The sequence below is a fragment of the Lepisma saccharinum genome, chromosome 8, assembly GCF_977018435.1.
Source record: "Lepisma saccharinum chromosome 8, izLepSacc3.1, whole genome shotgun sequence".
Taxonomy (NCBI): domain Eukaryota; kingdom Metazoa; phylum Arthropoda; class Insecta; order Zygentoma; family Lepismatidae; genus Lepisma; species Lepisma saccharinum.
In genome coordinates this window covers 48,233,657-48,249,764 of record NC_139236.1, presented here as the reverse complement: position 1 = coordinate 48,249,764, position 16,108 = coordinate 48,233,657, and the positions used below count along the sequence as shown (strand labels likewise).

Genomic DNA, 16,108 nt, shown 5'->3' with positions numbered 1-16,108 from the left:
TGTACTATCGGGAATGTCCTCAAAAGATTGCATCTGTATGGAGACAGAATCGGAACTAAATTCGGAGCATGTAGATATATCCGATCTGCATGTTCCTCCACGTTGTCTGGTTACAAAATATATCATGATGACGGATGAGAGTTTAGATTGTGGGCGTACCACTGTCGAATTGACACGGTACGAAAATTTGGAACATTTACTGAATGAGGAGTTCCCCTGCTGTACCGAGTAGGGTGTCACAAAAAATACATGACAGTGGATTATAGTGATGTTTCAACCCTGATGCAGCTATTTAGAAAACAATATTTGGAGTCTATGTCATCACTGGGTGAAATATTTCAGTGGTTTAACAGTAGTGTACCCGTACAGGAGTCGGTAAGCGATACATTAGAAGTAAAAGGTACTGCATTAGATTTAGAAGAGTTAGCCGACTATTGTTACAACCCATTACGGCGTAACGATGTAAGATCAAAATATGCTTTATTTCCAGTGTCCATAAAGTTGAAGAGCAGTTTTCGAGAGGCACAGGCCCCTATCGTTAGTTCCAAGAAATAATAGAGGAGACTGACACGTCGGAAGCAGAAAACGACACAGCTTGAAAGGTGAGAAAATAAAAAAACATTACCTATGGCAGCAGAGGTTTATTTTGGAAATGTACAGCCTATGGTGTGGAGTTTGGCTGTTCCCGGTCCTCTCCTCCTCGCGCTGCACTAAATTAATGAGGCGCGGATCTTCCTCCTCTTCCAGAGTAGGAGAAGGAGAACGAACATAGCCTCTGAGGACCGCAGGAGGTAGCAGTAGGAGCAGGTTGTCGGCCCCACGAACACTGCGTCGATCCATTCTGAAAAACAATATATAATAATTAAAAATAATATATTCGGTTCCATGTAGATATTGGCTATAAAAGAAAAAGTGGTATGTGACATATATAATCGAAAAAATGGTGAACATGCATGTAAAACTAATTTAACTAACCGGGGCTTATTTGCAGTAAGTTTTACTGAGGCCTAACAGGGTCGCAACAGGGCGTTCTTTGAAACATGAGTACAGGAGGCCTACAACCTTAAAAGTGGGGTATGTGTAGATTCCGAATATATAATACTCTAGGGATAACAGGACCGTAACTGAGGACCCTTTGAAACACGAGGTCCGGGAAACAGGATCAGTAACTGAGGACACCATGAAACTTGAGGTCTGCCGAAAACAGGGCCGTAACTAAGGGCACTTTGAAACGTGAGGTCTGGGACAAACAGGATTGTGACTGAGTGTCTTTTATTTCAATTTTGTTCAAAAACTTTTTAAACGTGTTTAAAACATTTTGAACTTTTTTCGATTTTTCGAATTTTCGTTTTTATTTTTTCAAATTATATATTCTCGATTTTAATTTTTCGATTTTATTTTTCGATTTTAATTTTTCGATCTTAATTTTTCGATTTTATTTTTCGTTTTTATTTTTTCGATTTTAATTTTTCGATTTTATTTTTTCGATTTTATGTTTCCGACTTTAATTTTCGATTTTTGCGAAAATTTGAAATCGATATATCTGTCCCTAATTGAGCTACAAGGATAGTCGATAGGTTGTCGGACCATGTCAAAATATACAATGTTATAAGAAATAAATTAAAATAATTACCTTTGGCGATATTTACGGAAAGTGTCTTCCATTCTTTGCCGATTGAGGTGACGCCGAACCGCGAATACGGCCAACGTCTGTTCGTATTGCCGATTGATTTCTGCCTGCTCCTCCAGACACCTCCTAACATCCTGGTTAGCTCTACGAAGTGCTCTTCTTCTTCTGTTGGAGCATTTGCCCCAAAACAAGAATGTCGCGGGTGTAACGAACTCATATTTCATAGACCGCATAGTCATCTGTGTAAACAATTGTGTTCTATGTGTCGAACAACTCCGCCGTGTGTGCCTGAACAGGGTGTTCGCAGAATATGCCAGACATGTCACAGAATTTTCAAAAATGAAAACTGCTTCACGAATCACGTTTCTACACTATTCCGAAACGGTACAGTCTGTACTGAAATCCAACAGTGTTCCAGATGTTTCAGAATTATTCTAACAAACAAGACATATGAAAAAGTGCATCAACGTAATATGAAGTACTGTACTGTATGTAACTGCGTGAAACCTATAAATCATTTCTGTCACATGGCTGTACCGAAAACTAAAGTGAATTCGAAATTTCTATATATATTCTACGATTTTGAATGTTATACAGACATTCCTTACTCTGAATCTTATTGTAGTACAGACAGCCTGTCACTCGTGTTACAAGAAGGAGGATTTAACAGTTCCCTGATCTGTTTGTGGAACCAGAGAGTTTATATTCTGCGATGATCCTGTAGACACATTTCTGTCCTATCTCGAATTGCAGCACAAGTTTTCTAACATAACCATCTGTGCACACAATGCACGAGGCTACGATTGCACATTTCTGCTACGGAGAATGTTGGAAAGAGAAATGAAACCTCGTGTGATCTTAGACGGTACAAAAATCATGAGTACGTCATACCAAAATCTTAATTTTGTGGACAGTCTCAACTACGTTCAGACAAATCTTGCTGGATTTTCCAAACTTTTCGGTTTGCCTGTTCGGAAAGGCTATTATCCGCATCTGTGGAACACCTATAAGAAAAGAAATTACATAGGACCGATGCCTCCTCCTTCTGCATACGGCTATGAATATATGAAAACAGTTGTAGACCAGCACCGTTTTATGTCTTGGTATGGCGATGAATGCAGCAAAAATATACCTTTCAGCCACAAAAACCAACTTCTCCAATACTGCATCAAGGATGTTACCCTGTTGAGACAAGTATGTTTGAAGCTGAAACAGAATTTCCTAGACATATACAAGATCGACATTTTCAAGGATTGTCTCACAATACTTCTGCCTGTTCACTAATTTACAGGCAGAAATTTATGCCGGCTAACACTATAGGAATAATACCCAAAGGAGGTTACCATCATGCAGATCAGATGTCCAAGTTCGCATTGAAATAATTAACCTACGTGAAAGAACAAAATGATGTAATACTTCTTCACGGTGGACGTACTCGTGAAAAATATGTCATAGGAGGGCGTTACAGAGTGGATGGCTATCACGAGGAGACGCAGACGGTGTATGAGGCGCTTGGATGCTACTGGCATGGTTGTCAACGCTGCATATCAATTAACAGGAATATGTATCCGAAAGGTGACAAAGAAGATGAAACCGATCAGGATAGTAACAGTGATAAACATAGTGACTTGTTGAACACTGAAGCCTTCAGATACGAGACAACGTGTCGTAAACTTGCGGCTCTACGTTCTGAAGGATACCATGTTGTCAGAATGTGGGAATGCGATTTCAAAAAATATTGCGAGCAGATCCTGAACTCGATATATATCTATCGACACAACCTATCGTTTGCTGCATTCCTTTAAATCCACAAGACGCCTTATATGGGGGAAGAGTTGAAACAGTTAGCACTTATTACAACATCAAGGAAAATGAGAAATTACGGTACTATGATTTTACAAGTTTGTACCCTTATGTGAACAAATACTCCGCCTATCCTGTCGGACATCCTGCCATATTTCTAGGAACTTTTATTCCTTCGGTAAATGAGGTTTGAACATGGAGGGGCTCATAAAATACACTATTCTGCCACCAAAAACCCTTTTACATCCTGTTTTACCTACAAAAATGCATGGAAAACTAATGTTCGTGTTGTGTAAGGAATATGCTATCAGATTAAAACGTGAAGGTACATGCAGCCATTCCGATGAACAACGCGCACTTTCGGGGACTTGGGTCATCGCCGAGGTGCGTAAAGCTTGCAGTTTAGGCTACAGAGTACTGTCAGTGTCGGAAGTGTGGAAGTATGAAACATCGATGTACGACCCTGTCACAAAAACTGGAGGACTTTATGCTTGTTATGTCAACACCTTCTTGAAAATAAAATGGGAAGCGAGCGGCTGGCCTTCATGGTGTCAGAACGACGATGATAAGAAGTACATACAGAAATATTTCGATAAGAAGGGTATTCTATTGGAAGAAAACAGTATCGAAGTCAATCCTGGTAAACGTACTCTGGCTAAACTCTGCCTAAATTCTTTATGGGGTAGGTTCTGTCAACGGGACAACCTTTCCCATACAACCATCATCAAGGAATCGAGAGATTTTCTCGATAAAATGACTGATCCCAATATAATGATCGAAGGAGTCGTATTCATGAATAAGGACACCGTTTTAGTGAACTGGAAATATGTTGAAGAGGCTGTCAGTCTGAACAGGAAAGTAAATGTTCCTATCGGAGCCTTCACAAAATACCATGCTCGTCTGAAACTGTATGAACGTCTCGAAAAGTTGAGTGACAGGATATGTTATTGTGATACAAATTCTGTAATTTACGTAGAGAGTCCTCAAATGGAATATCATCCCCAGACAGGTGACGCACTAGGAGAACTCACCGATGAATTGACAGATTTCGGACCCGATGCGGTTTGTGAACAGTTTGTTTCAACGAGGCCGAAAAGTTACAGCATGAAAATAACAAAACCGTTCTCATTGAATACCTCCAAATCGGAATTGGTCAATTTTGATAACATGTGCGACATGATAAACAATGAGAAACCTGAAGTTATGATCGAAAATATTTTCAGAATCAGAAGAACGAAACAGTTCCAAGTAATCAGTACATATTAAAAAAATCTGTTTCAGCCAGTACTGTTGAAACGACGTTTCGACGATGAACATTTATCGTATCCTTTCGGATACTGTGCTGACTAAAATATGTCTGTAGCGTTCCAGAGTTCGAGTTCTTCTTTGGGATGCTAGGATATAAAATGTGTTTGCAGACTGCAGGATCTTCATTTTTCCTCAGAATCTGTAAGACGTTTCTTCAGCATGATTCCTAAACTTTAACATCCCTTCACCATGATGGTTTGCGGAGCATCAGGAAGCGGAAAAACTACTTTTGTGACAAATATGGTCGACTCCATTGTTCATCTCTTCGAAGGAACCGTGAAGAAAATCTTATGGTGTTACGATCAGGAGAACAGTATTCCGCAAAATCTTTGAGATGTGCAATATGATAAAGGTATCGTCAATTGGCAGTCGTGGAACGGAAAAAAACCTACTCTCATAATACTGGATGATCTTATGATGGTTGCTCAAGGAGAAAACGTCGCCGACCTTTTCACAAAAGGCAGTCATCACAAAAACATTTCGGTGGTGTTCATAACACAGAATATTTTTCATCAAGGGGAAAATTTGCAGACACATTTCGCTGAACGAAATGCATTTCGTTAATTTTAAGAATCCTCGAGATATAAACAAATTCACTGTCTTTGCACGACAACTTCATCCTCACCGCATGAAGGAGTTCGAAAAAGTATATATAGATGCTACCACTCAACCTTTCAGTTATTTGTATATTGATCTTTCACAGTCAACACCGGATCCTTTACGTTATCAGACAGACATTTTTAACCAGAATTACTCAACTGCATATCTTCCTCAGGAATGTTTAAAATATGGAGATGAGGAGAACGAGGAAGACACGTACCAAATCACGTTCTAACAGGATTAGACATTCGTCTTCTTTCAAGAAACATTCACCCTTCTTGCACGTGTTGAAAAATTCACCGACCAAAATCCGTAAATCATTATTGAAAAGTGCTCCGAGAAAGACAATTCGTTTCATCAGGGAATGCTGCCTGAACGTTCTAAAAGAAAACGTGAAAATTAAACCGTCCACAAGACGTCGTCTGAAACCTTACAAGTCGGTCTTACGCAATCTCGTGAAACCGAAAGTGAACATCGAAAAACGAAGAAAACTTCTTGTGCAGAAATGAGGATTTCTGCCCTTACTTCTAGGTTCTTTGTTATCGGGACTTCTAGGTACTCTCATTCCTCATTGAGAAATGACGTCTTTCTACAAAAAAATGATCGTCCTTTCACCGGAACAGCTAGCACGTATTCGTGGTTCCGACTCGTCTGTAACTCAAAAATTATCCGCTCTGGATAAAAAAAATGAATGATATTCTAAAAATGAAATATATAACACACGATCAAAAATGGCGTCTTTACAGAAAGGAACTGGACGAGTATTTATGGCTGAGTCGAAAATCCAACGAACCATTATAAATTCCTATTGTTCAAGATAACGACGGTTCTTCTACTATTTCGCCAGGATCGACGTTCTTTCCTCCGAACCTGGCTGAGACGTTACCCCGTAATACACGTCATCAGTTACAAAATATCATCGACGAGTACCAATCTACGGCTCCGTGCTTCATTCTCATCTGTAGATCTTTTATGGAACGCGGTACGGGATAAAAATATATCCCGCAATACGGTGAAAAAATGGCTGATGCACCAGGAAACGTACACTCTCCACAAACCTGCAAGAAAAAGGTTCCTCCGAAATCATTTCAATGTGTGGAACATAGACATGCGTTGGGGAGCTGATCTCAACGACATGACTTCGATACAAAAACATAACGATGGATACAGATATCTTCTGACAGTGATCGATGTATTCTCAAAATATGCCTTTGCATTACCGGTAAAAAATAAAACAAGCAATTCGGTAACCGAAGCTTTCAAAACTATTTTCGGAGGAAGCAGACGAAAACCTGTCACACTACAGACCGACCAAGGAACGGAATTCACGAATTCTACATTCCAGAAGTTCTTAAAAAATGAAAATGTAAATTTTTCGATCGCTTCAAATTATCCTGTGAAAGCGAGTGTAGTGGAACGTTTCAACAGAACATTGAAAGAACGAATGTGGAAATATTTCACGTCGAAACAGACAAGACGTTACGTAGATATATTACCGCAACTTCTCGAAGGTTACAATACGGCAATTCACAGTTCCATAGGAATGGCGCCTCGAGATGTAAACGAGTCTAACGTTTACATCGTGTGGAAACGTCTCAACAAAGCTGACAAACTAATTTCCCAGCCATCTTCAGATCTGAATGTTGGTGATATCGTACGAATCTCTGTCGTCAAAGGACATTTCGAGAAGGGATACGAACAATCGTGGTCACGAGAACTTTTCAAAATCCACTCCCTTGTTCAGCGATCATCTGTACCTGTATACATATTGGACGATTTAAATGAAGAACCTGTAAAAGGTACATTTTACAAACATGAACTGCAAAAAGTTTACTACGATCCTGACGAAGAGTATAAAATTGATAAAATTTTGAACAGCCGGGGAAAAGGTAAAAATTTGGCTCGGATATCTACCTAGTTTCGATTCGTGGATCAAGGCATCTTCCGTAAAACAGTTATCAGAAAAATAATTTCCAAAACATTTATATCAAAATATATCGTCACCACGATCCAGTGAATTCTTTGTGTTCGGTGAGAATGGACGATAATTTCTATGTTTACCATCCGTCATCTGCATCGGAGAATTATTTTCCGAACAAGACGCTGACCCATTTCAACGTAAAACTTGCAAAACGGATCGATCTGTCTCCAGAATTGTGGGAAGTCGGAATAACAGAACTGCATTATTCAACTCTATACGACAATGTTTTGGAAACAGATTCTGGAACGGTAACCTTTCCTCTTCGGATGTATGCCAGTGCTGAGGACCTGATCTCTTCCATTGAAGAATCCCTCCCCAATGACCTGGGAATAAGGAGAACCGTTCTCGAGAAATTCTGGCATTTTTTGTTGGAACCGCAATGGGACTCGTCGGGATCTTCTGTTTCTACAGATAATACACTCTATATTAACGAACACCCATTCTATTTTCCTGCAGCAACATACACAATAGAGGATCTGATTCATTTCCTGAAAACAAACCCTGCTAACGTCGCTGTTCCTACTCATCTCAGGTTTTTCTTTAAAGAGGCTGTGTACAAACATCTGTCCTTGATAGGGGTTCCAAATCCTGAATCTAACGATACTCCAACAAATACTGTTACACCCATAGACGAGACTGGTGACTATGCTAAATTTCGATACGACATAATGAAATCTATTTATTCTACGCACGCAGTGTCCAACAACGTCGTGGATAAAAAAAACCTATATATGCATTTACTCCGATCTAGTGAAACCGCAATTGGTCGGAGGAGAAATGCTACGTCTTCTACGTCTTACCCGAAAACTGTATTCGGAAACATATTCATCTTGCACAGTACCCGTAGCCCATCATACTTTCAATCCGATTCATTACGTTTCTCTGGATAAAGGTTCTTTCGAAACAATAGAAATTGCGATGAACGATAGAAAAGGAGATCTCCTGCCTTTGAGGAACGGCTCCGTACCCACAATTGCTGTTTTACATTTTCGTAGAAAAGCAAAGTCCTTTTAAAAAACAGTAGGCCTTTATTTTTCTCAATCTATGCGAAAAGCGAATGAATCACCATGAATTCGCAGACTGAATATTACAGTAATCAAATTCGTGGGGGAATTGGATCCATCTACCGTTCAACTAGAATTCAAAAAGGAAGAGGATTGGGCTCACTTTTCGCAGGACTCTTTAGAATGGTGAAACCTCTACTCTGGAGCGGTGAAAAAGCAATCGGAAAAGAAGCTTTAAAAACAGGCGCTAACATTATCACAGACATTGCAACAAGCCACCAGACTCCGAGAACTATCGTTCGTCAACCTGTACGTGAAGCAGGTCAAAATCTTCAAAGTAAAGAACAACGCAAAATCGACTCTCTGATAGGTTCCGGTATAAGAACAAAACCTGCAACAAAAATTGCTCAGTCGATGTTAAAACGTTCAGCCACCAGTATTAGAACATCTACGATCCGTAAAAAAAGCGCATCCAAAAAGCGGAGAAAAACATCCACAAAATCTAGGACAACACGTAAAAGGAAAATTAAACAGAAGGTGGCAGGAATAGATATTTTTTGATAATGATGGAGAATAACACTTGCATGATCTCGCAGTTCGATCTTTTCAGCAAAAAACCTATTCAGCAAAATGTCGAAAAACTTACACGGTCGGCTACAAGCCTATCGCTTCCATCGATAATCAGAACATACTTCAGTTTGCCATTCCGCCGGCAGGAAGAGATTTTCTAGATCTTTCATCTGCCTATCTTCGTCTGCTAACGCAGATGGTCAATCAAGATGGGTCTCCCATGAGTGCTTCCGAACCTTCCAACGCCCTCACAAAAAACTGCGGGGTCGTAAATTATCCTCTCCATTCACTTTTTTCACAAGTTACAGTGGCTCTCAACGGTATCGCTGTAACAGTTGCCGATAACAATTAGTCATATAAATCAATCTTCGTAGCAGAAATCAATTACGGCAGCGATGCTGCGAACACGCATCTCACAAATGCCTTGTGGTACTTGAACACACCTAGAAATCAACATGAAATCACCGCCGACAACAAAGGTTTTACCGCCAGAAAAGACTTTTTCCAGCACGTTCCGACAACCGGAAATCCTACGGAAGTGTCTGCCTTAGTCGAACTGATGGGAAAACTGCACATAGGTTTTTTTCCATCAGCCTAAATACCTGATCAACGGCGTTGAAGTACGTATCGATCTAGACAGGCCACGTGATGCTTTTTACATCTGGGGAGATCAGACTTCACCAACCACCAGAATAAAAATTGTAAAGGCTGTTCTCGACATAAATCACATCATTCCTACTCCTACCACCAGTTTGGCCATAGACAGAGCACTCTCTTACGCTCCTGCCCATTATCCGTTCACCAGAAGCGTCATCAAAGCTTATTCTTACGTTGCCGGAACGCAGCAGATTTCGATCGATAATGCTTTTCAAGGTCCTTTTCCGAATGTTGTTCTTTTTGCTATGCTATCCACCGCCAGCTTTCTCGGAGACTGTAAGAAAAATCCGTTCGACTTTAGAAGCTTCAATCTATCTTCTTTCCATCTTGTGAAAAATGGAGAACTCGTACCTTACGAACCCTTGCGGGTCACCTCAGGAGGAAACGGCGGATTGATAGCACGTGCCTATCAAACTCTATTTTCCGGTACAGGCATTCACCACGCCAATTACGAACACCAGATCACAAGGAAAATGTTCGAGAACGGATCCTTTTTCCTGATTTTCGACATAACGCCTGACTCTTCAGGAAACGACACGCACACCAGTCTCCAGGAACAAGGTATCATCGGAGCCGAGATGCAATTTTCTCCCCAGTTGTCGGAAAATATAACGTGCCTTCTGTATGCTGAATTCGAATCTGAACTAGATATAACAAAAGACAGAAGTGTTATCCTCCATCAATGGGACCAAATTGTCTATAAATATGTGTGCTCGTGTTTCTGGCTCGCAGTGTTATCGAGACAGTTCTGATGTAGACATTATACTACCTGTGATGGAAAAACCACCCGAACGGAAAACCCGTGATATTAATCATAATAGTGTTTCTTCGAAAGTGACAGCTTCCAAACCTGTTAACACACGTTTGCTTCCACGACTGCCAGACGCCAGATTTTACCCAGGACTCGTAGAAATGACCAAAGACAGAGATATTATTATAAACATATGAAAACATATGTAACGTGAGATGGGAAAACTCATCGAACTGATAACCTGTGATGATATTTATAATAGTGATTCTTTGGAAGTACTGTCTGCCAAGCCTGTTGACACGCAACCGTCCCCCCAAATATTAGAAGAATATCATCTTGAGGGTATAGAAATAACAGAACACTGTACTCTCATTTTACGTTTTCGAAAACATAGGCAGCATGAACACGTCGCAGATCAGGGAGATTCTATCTCGAAACTGTTCCACCAAGAACATTTTCTACGGTGTTTACTCGAGAGATCTTTTACCTCAGACGTTTCCTACCCCTGCCTTGATAATCGCAAACACTGACACTTCTAACTTCCAGGGTACACACTGGGTGGCCTTCTATTTTGGCAAAAACAATATTGCTGAATATTTCGATTCATACGGATTTCTTCCTTTCTATCCAGAATTCGTAACTTTCCTGAACGGTCATTCCTCGGTTTGGACTTACAACAACATTCCCGTACAAGGGGTATTGGCCACGACGTGCGGACATTACTGTTGCGTGTATGCTTATTACAAAGCACGCCATGTTACCACCAAGGATTTCATTCAAGCTTTTCCTCCCGGAAAACACCGTTTTCGTCAGATCTTCAAATGTTTACCCCATTGCAACTGCCCGAGAGGGGATCAATCGTGTTGCTCTATCTACGTGATCCGGTGTCGTGTTATGAAAAAAGCTATATGAATGTGTGCTGCTGTATCTTTCTCTCAGTGCCGTCGAGACAGCTCTAGTGAAAACATCGTGGAGCCTGTTAGGGATTCTACAATGGAAAAACACGACAAACTAGTGAAACGCATGACCGATCAGGATGATGCTTCCAAACGTAAGACTCGCAAACGTGTGCAACCCCTCAAAATCGAAACTGTCACTATCAAGAACGAACCGATGGACGAGGGAATAGATGTGACTACAGACTGTGATTTCATAACACGGCGTAGGGAGATCGGCTTTTCCCCAGATACAATCGAATGTCCTGGACTACACAACGTAGAGGCATGTTTAGATCTCTATCTTGCTAACACATATTTTCTGAACAAGGAAAAAAACAAGTTCGTAGCAATAGGATTCGAAAAGCAATCCCCTTTCAATTTGGTGTGGGAGTTTTCGCAACAGGGGAGATCACCCGTTGTATCTCGATGTATCAGCATCATTCATCCGATGCTTTTATTTTCACAGCCTCTGAACTATATAATACTCTGTCGCTAAAGCCTGAATAGTAAAATCCGGCAGTCACTAATTCTTCCGGAGTCTGACGTAATCCTATAGGCCACTTTCTGTATGTTCTGTATCTCGAATTCACGGATACGTAATTGACAACATACGGCTCGGCGTGAGTCCAGCAGACGTGGTGAGTAAACACTGTCATACGTCATAAAAGGTAAAGTAATCGGATACTGTAGGTGACGGCGTCCCAAGTATCGGCGATAAAGGAACAGCCTGAAGATCGTCGAGGAACAGACGTCTGCGGACGCCGAAACCTTCTGCAGGAACCACAGGGAAACAGGGATGTCCTTCTAATTTACGTAACAAAGGACGATCACAGCCAGAACACCACAAGGAATTTCTGTCTGCCAGCAATGAAAGCCACTCTTTCACTCTCTGTTTCAAAGCTTCACCGATCTTGTGCTCTTCCTTCCTGCGACGTAGTTCGCACATACACCCGTGACCTGGAAATCCTGTTTTCTCGTCCGCTCTTCTTTTTCTCTCTTCTATCTCCTTCAACGTATCGCAGTGATGATGGACTTCTTTTCCTAATACGTTGAACAGGTTACATCCACACCAGGGAGATTCGGGTATCGCTATATACATAAACGGGAAATAACTCAGCACCCGATGCAGGGCCGTTCGATCGTTGTCCAGGTCGCCGCAAGATCGAACAAGTTCCCAGAACTCCTCGTAGCTAACCTCGTAGAAATTCACGCCATTATCAGACAGCCTTGTACCGCACACTATTATATTTTAACCCTTTTATTTATACCTTCTTTTTTCTACGTCACTATTTCCGTTAAACATACTTCAAACAGTAACACTGGAAGGTTAAACATAAAACATGTTAGGACATGTATTTTTCAGACCACACCCAATTCCTGGAATTTCAAACTCATCAATGGCCCGCGGGAAAAACACCTCCTTCCCCAGGATTAATTCGTCAACGCCATCTCTCTTCAAACAACAAAAACACGTACCCAAATTCCCAGAATTTCAGAATCATCAACGCCATCTGTCTTCAAACAACAAAACCACGTACCCAAATTCCCAGAATTTCAGAATCATCAATGCCATCTGTTTTCAGACGCCGGAAATTCCGAGAAAACCAACCGTCACCGGGAAAAACCCGAATACTTTTCCTTCTCCCCAACAACCAATCAGAATCCTCCTTACAAAATAAACCCCGCACATTTTATGACGTCACACCAATCAAAATCAGCCTCACAACTTAAGACACACCCATTTTATGACGTCATCGTTCAAAACGATACCCTTGCTTGCCCACACAACTACATCATCAATTGATCTTTGATCGATCTTTTCCAATCAATTGATTTATCGGAGTCAACGCGGTACCATAACTACTATTCATGTCTGACGCCAGCATGGCTGCGGTGGAATTATGTTTCTCTGACCGATTGATTTTGAAAGGATTATGGCTCCCAAGGTCACCGGACTTGACCCCTGACTTTTTGTCTGTGGAGTCACCTCAAAGGCAGTGTGCACAAGAACAAACCACGCACCATCGACGAGTTACGTGGGAACATCTGCTGTGAAATCCAGGCAGTCACGCCGAATACTCTGGCAGCAACATTCACTAACAAGCAGCGCCGTGTTGAACTGTGTATACAGGTGGGAAATGCCACTTCCAGCACTTCTTGTAATGTACCTTCATTTCTCAACCATAAGGGTATGTCATGTACAAATTTGGTTTCATATCCTCTTTTATTAAGATTTTTATAACACATTTTCCGGGGCCCCTTACGAGTGGGACACTCTCTTCTTTCTCTCCTTCTTTCTTTCTTTGGCCCCTCCTTCCACCTTCTCTACCTGCCCTTTTTCTGTACCTTGCACTGTTTTCCCACATAGTCACCACAGTGGTTCAAAAATTTGTTCCACCGCACTACTAGTTTGGAGAAGCCGCTTTTTTGTAGAATTCGGCCAGTTGATCGTGGAACCACCACCGGACAGCAGTCTTCGCATCGTCGTCGCAAATGAACCTCTGTACTGCCAGTAGGCCGAACACATGGAAATCACCGGGGGCGGGGTCTGGACTATAAGGTGAATGCTCCAGAATTTCCATTCGAATGACTGAAGTCTGTAGATGATCCTGTTATTTCAGTAAAGCCATCGTTCTCTTATCCTTCGTCAGGTCATCCAAAAGCTTTGGCACCACCGATATGAAAGATGCGATACCCCAAGGATCCGTGAACGATATCGTAAACTTTACCATAAGAAATGCCAAGCTCCTTGGAAATGTTGATCAAATACACACACCGATCCGCTTTCACCATTGCATCCAAGCGGGAAATGTTTTCCGTTGTGAGCGAGGAGCATGGAAAAATACAATCGCTCATTGTCGTTTAGGTTTTTTCGACCATTTTCGAACCCTCATCACCACCACCGCACACTTGTTAAAGCGAGACACTTGTTTCCATATGCCCGATTAATTTTTCTATTGTTATCGATGGGCGTTCGTCCCTTGCTCCATAGAAAACGAATAACACTCATCTGCTCATACGACGTGGATGTGTTGAGTACTACAGCCATTTTTGCAAACTGACAGCAACGCCGTGACGCAGAGCAGCCGAGAGTTAGCGCTGGGCCGTTCCAAGAAGAACCTAATGCATTGAATGTATATCTCGGTTTATCAATCATACTAATATTTCAGCTGAAAAAAAAGGTCAAAGACTTTCCATTTGTCCTCGTATATACACGAGCCACAGAAGCTTTTAGTAAAAGGCCTTCGTATCATTTTTGTAGTTGGTGCGTCGTTTTGGCGCTACGAACATTCAAATGAGGTCATTTTTCTCCTTCCATGTGTGCAACCCAACATAACATTTGATCTAAGTGTGACGTTACTTCCTTCGTGAAAGACATATTTTGCGAGAAATCGCATACTACCAACCATATATCATGTGTTGTAAAGCGTAACAATGCATTCAGTAAACCAACGGAAGCAAACCAATGATTCCAAAAACTTTGGAAATATAAATAACGTATCGGAAAGGAAGTGGTGGAATCTGAAGCAAGAGGAAAAGGGAAAAACAAAATCTTGCTTCGAGAATGCCCAACAGCGCAACAAGAAGTTGCTTCCGGGGGCGACATCCGAGCTCCAGCAGATTTTTTTTTGTCACAGCCTACACATTTAATTCATTTGCAAATTGACTTTCATTTTCCATCGCATCGCATCGCATTTCATCCTGAAGAGTTCTATCAATGGAGCTTCAGCCTTGATGGCTCTCCCTCCGTATTTCTTGTAGCGGCTCATGTATTGTCGGCTGTTCTAATGTTGACTGCTTGCTGACGTCTCAAAAATGTCGGCGGCGTAGTGTGAATACGGGTATAGTAGCACCAAGACTTCTAAAACTTCGGAAAACATGCGGACTATAGGCTTCCCCGCAACTTAATCTAGCGATACTATAGCTCTCGTCTAGTCTAACGGCGTGCGCGCTACATGCTGACAAGGGAAGTGGGGAGCAGTAAATACCTCGCAGACCAATAAGACAACAACGGGGGGGGGGGGGCGAGAGGAACATCAGATTTCATTGGTTCATAAAGTGGCAGGGCTTTTTCTGCAAATTTATTTATAAATTTTCGTCTCCAGTCGACCAAGCCAAGGAATTTACGAAGAGCTATTTTGTTAATAGGTGTCGGAAAATTTATTATTGCAGAATTCTTGCTTGAATAAACTTTAATTTGGCTTCCAGAAACTATATGGCCAAGAAAGGAAATTTCCTTACATGAAAATTTGCAGTTCGAAAACTTCATTGACATATTAGCCTCCTTGAGTTTCTGAATAACAGCTTCTATATGCCGTAAATGTTCCTGCCAAGTTTTACTGAAGATCAAGAGGTCATCCAAGTAGCAAACAACATAATCATTAAATTCCTTTGTGAATATCTTATTCATTCTGTCTTGGAAATAGAAACTGCAGACTTTATACCAAAAGGAAGATATCGAAAAAGATACTGTCCACGATATGAGAAAGTAGTATAAATATATGAATCTGGACTTAACGGGATCTGAAAATATCCACAAGATAAGTCAATAGAAGAAAAATACTGCGCTCCTAAAAAGCGTTGCAACATATCATTGATTGGTTCCACTCTAACTTGCGGACTAATAACATGCTTATTTAAATTCCTAAAAGTTACAACTGGCCTCCACAGACCCCCTTGTTTCGGGACTATGTGCAAAGGATTTAAATATGGCGAAGATTCCTGGTAAATTATGCCCCAACTTTCCCATTTAGAGAGTTCTTCTTCCAAAGGTTTTCTTCTAGCAGTCGGTATAGGATATGGTCCAGTAGATACAGGAATTTCAGTATCCAATTGTATTTTATATGCCTCTACATTTGCATGTCT

The 16,108-nt window shown here is 41.1% G+C and overlaps 1 protein-coding gene across 1 annotated transcript in view; it reads right to left on the bottom strand.

The window, feature by feature from the left end:
- Positions 1–621: 621 nt before the first annotated feature.
- LOC145991771 (uncharacterized) overlaps positions 622–16,108 on the bottom strand; it is a 38,368-nt gene continuing 22,881 nt past the window's right edge. The window contains exon 3 of the mRNA XM_083127822.1: positions 622–841. Coding sequence (XP_082983948.1) covers positions 622–841 — 220 coding nt within the window. The remainder of the gene's footprint in view (positions 842–16,108) is intronic.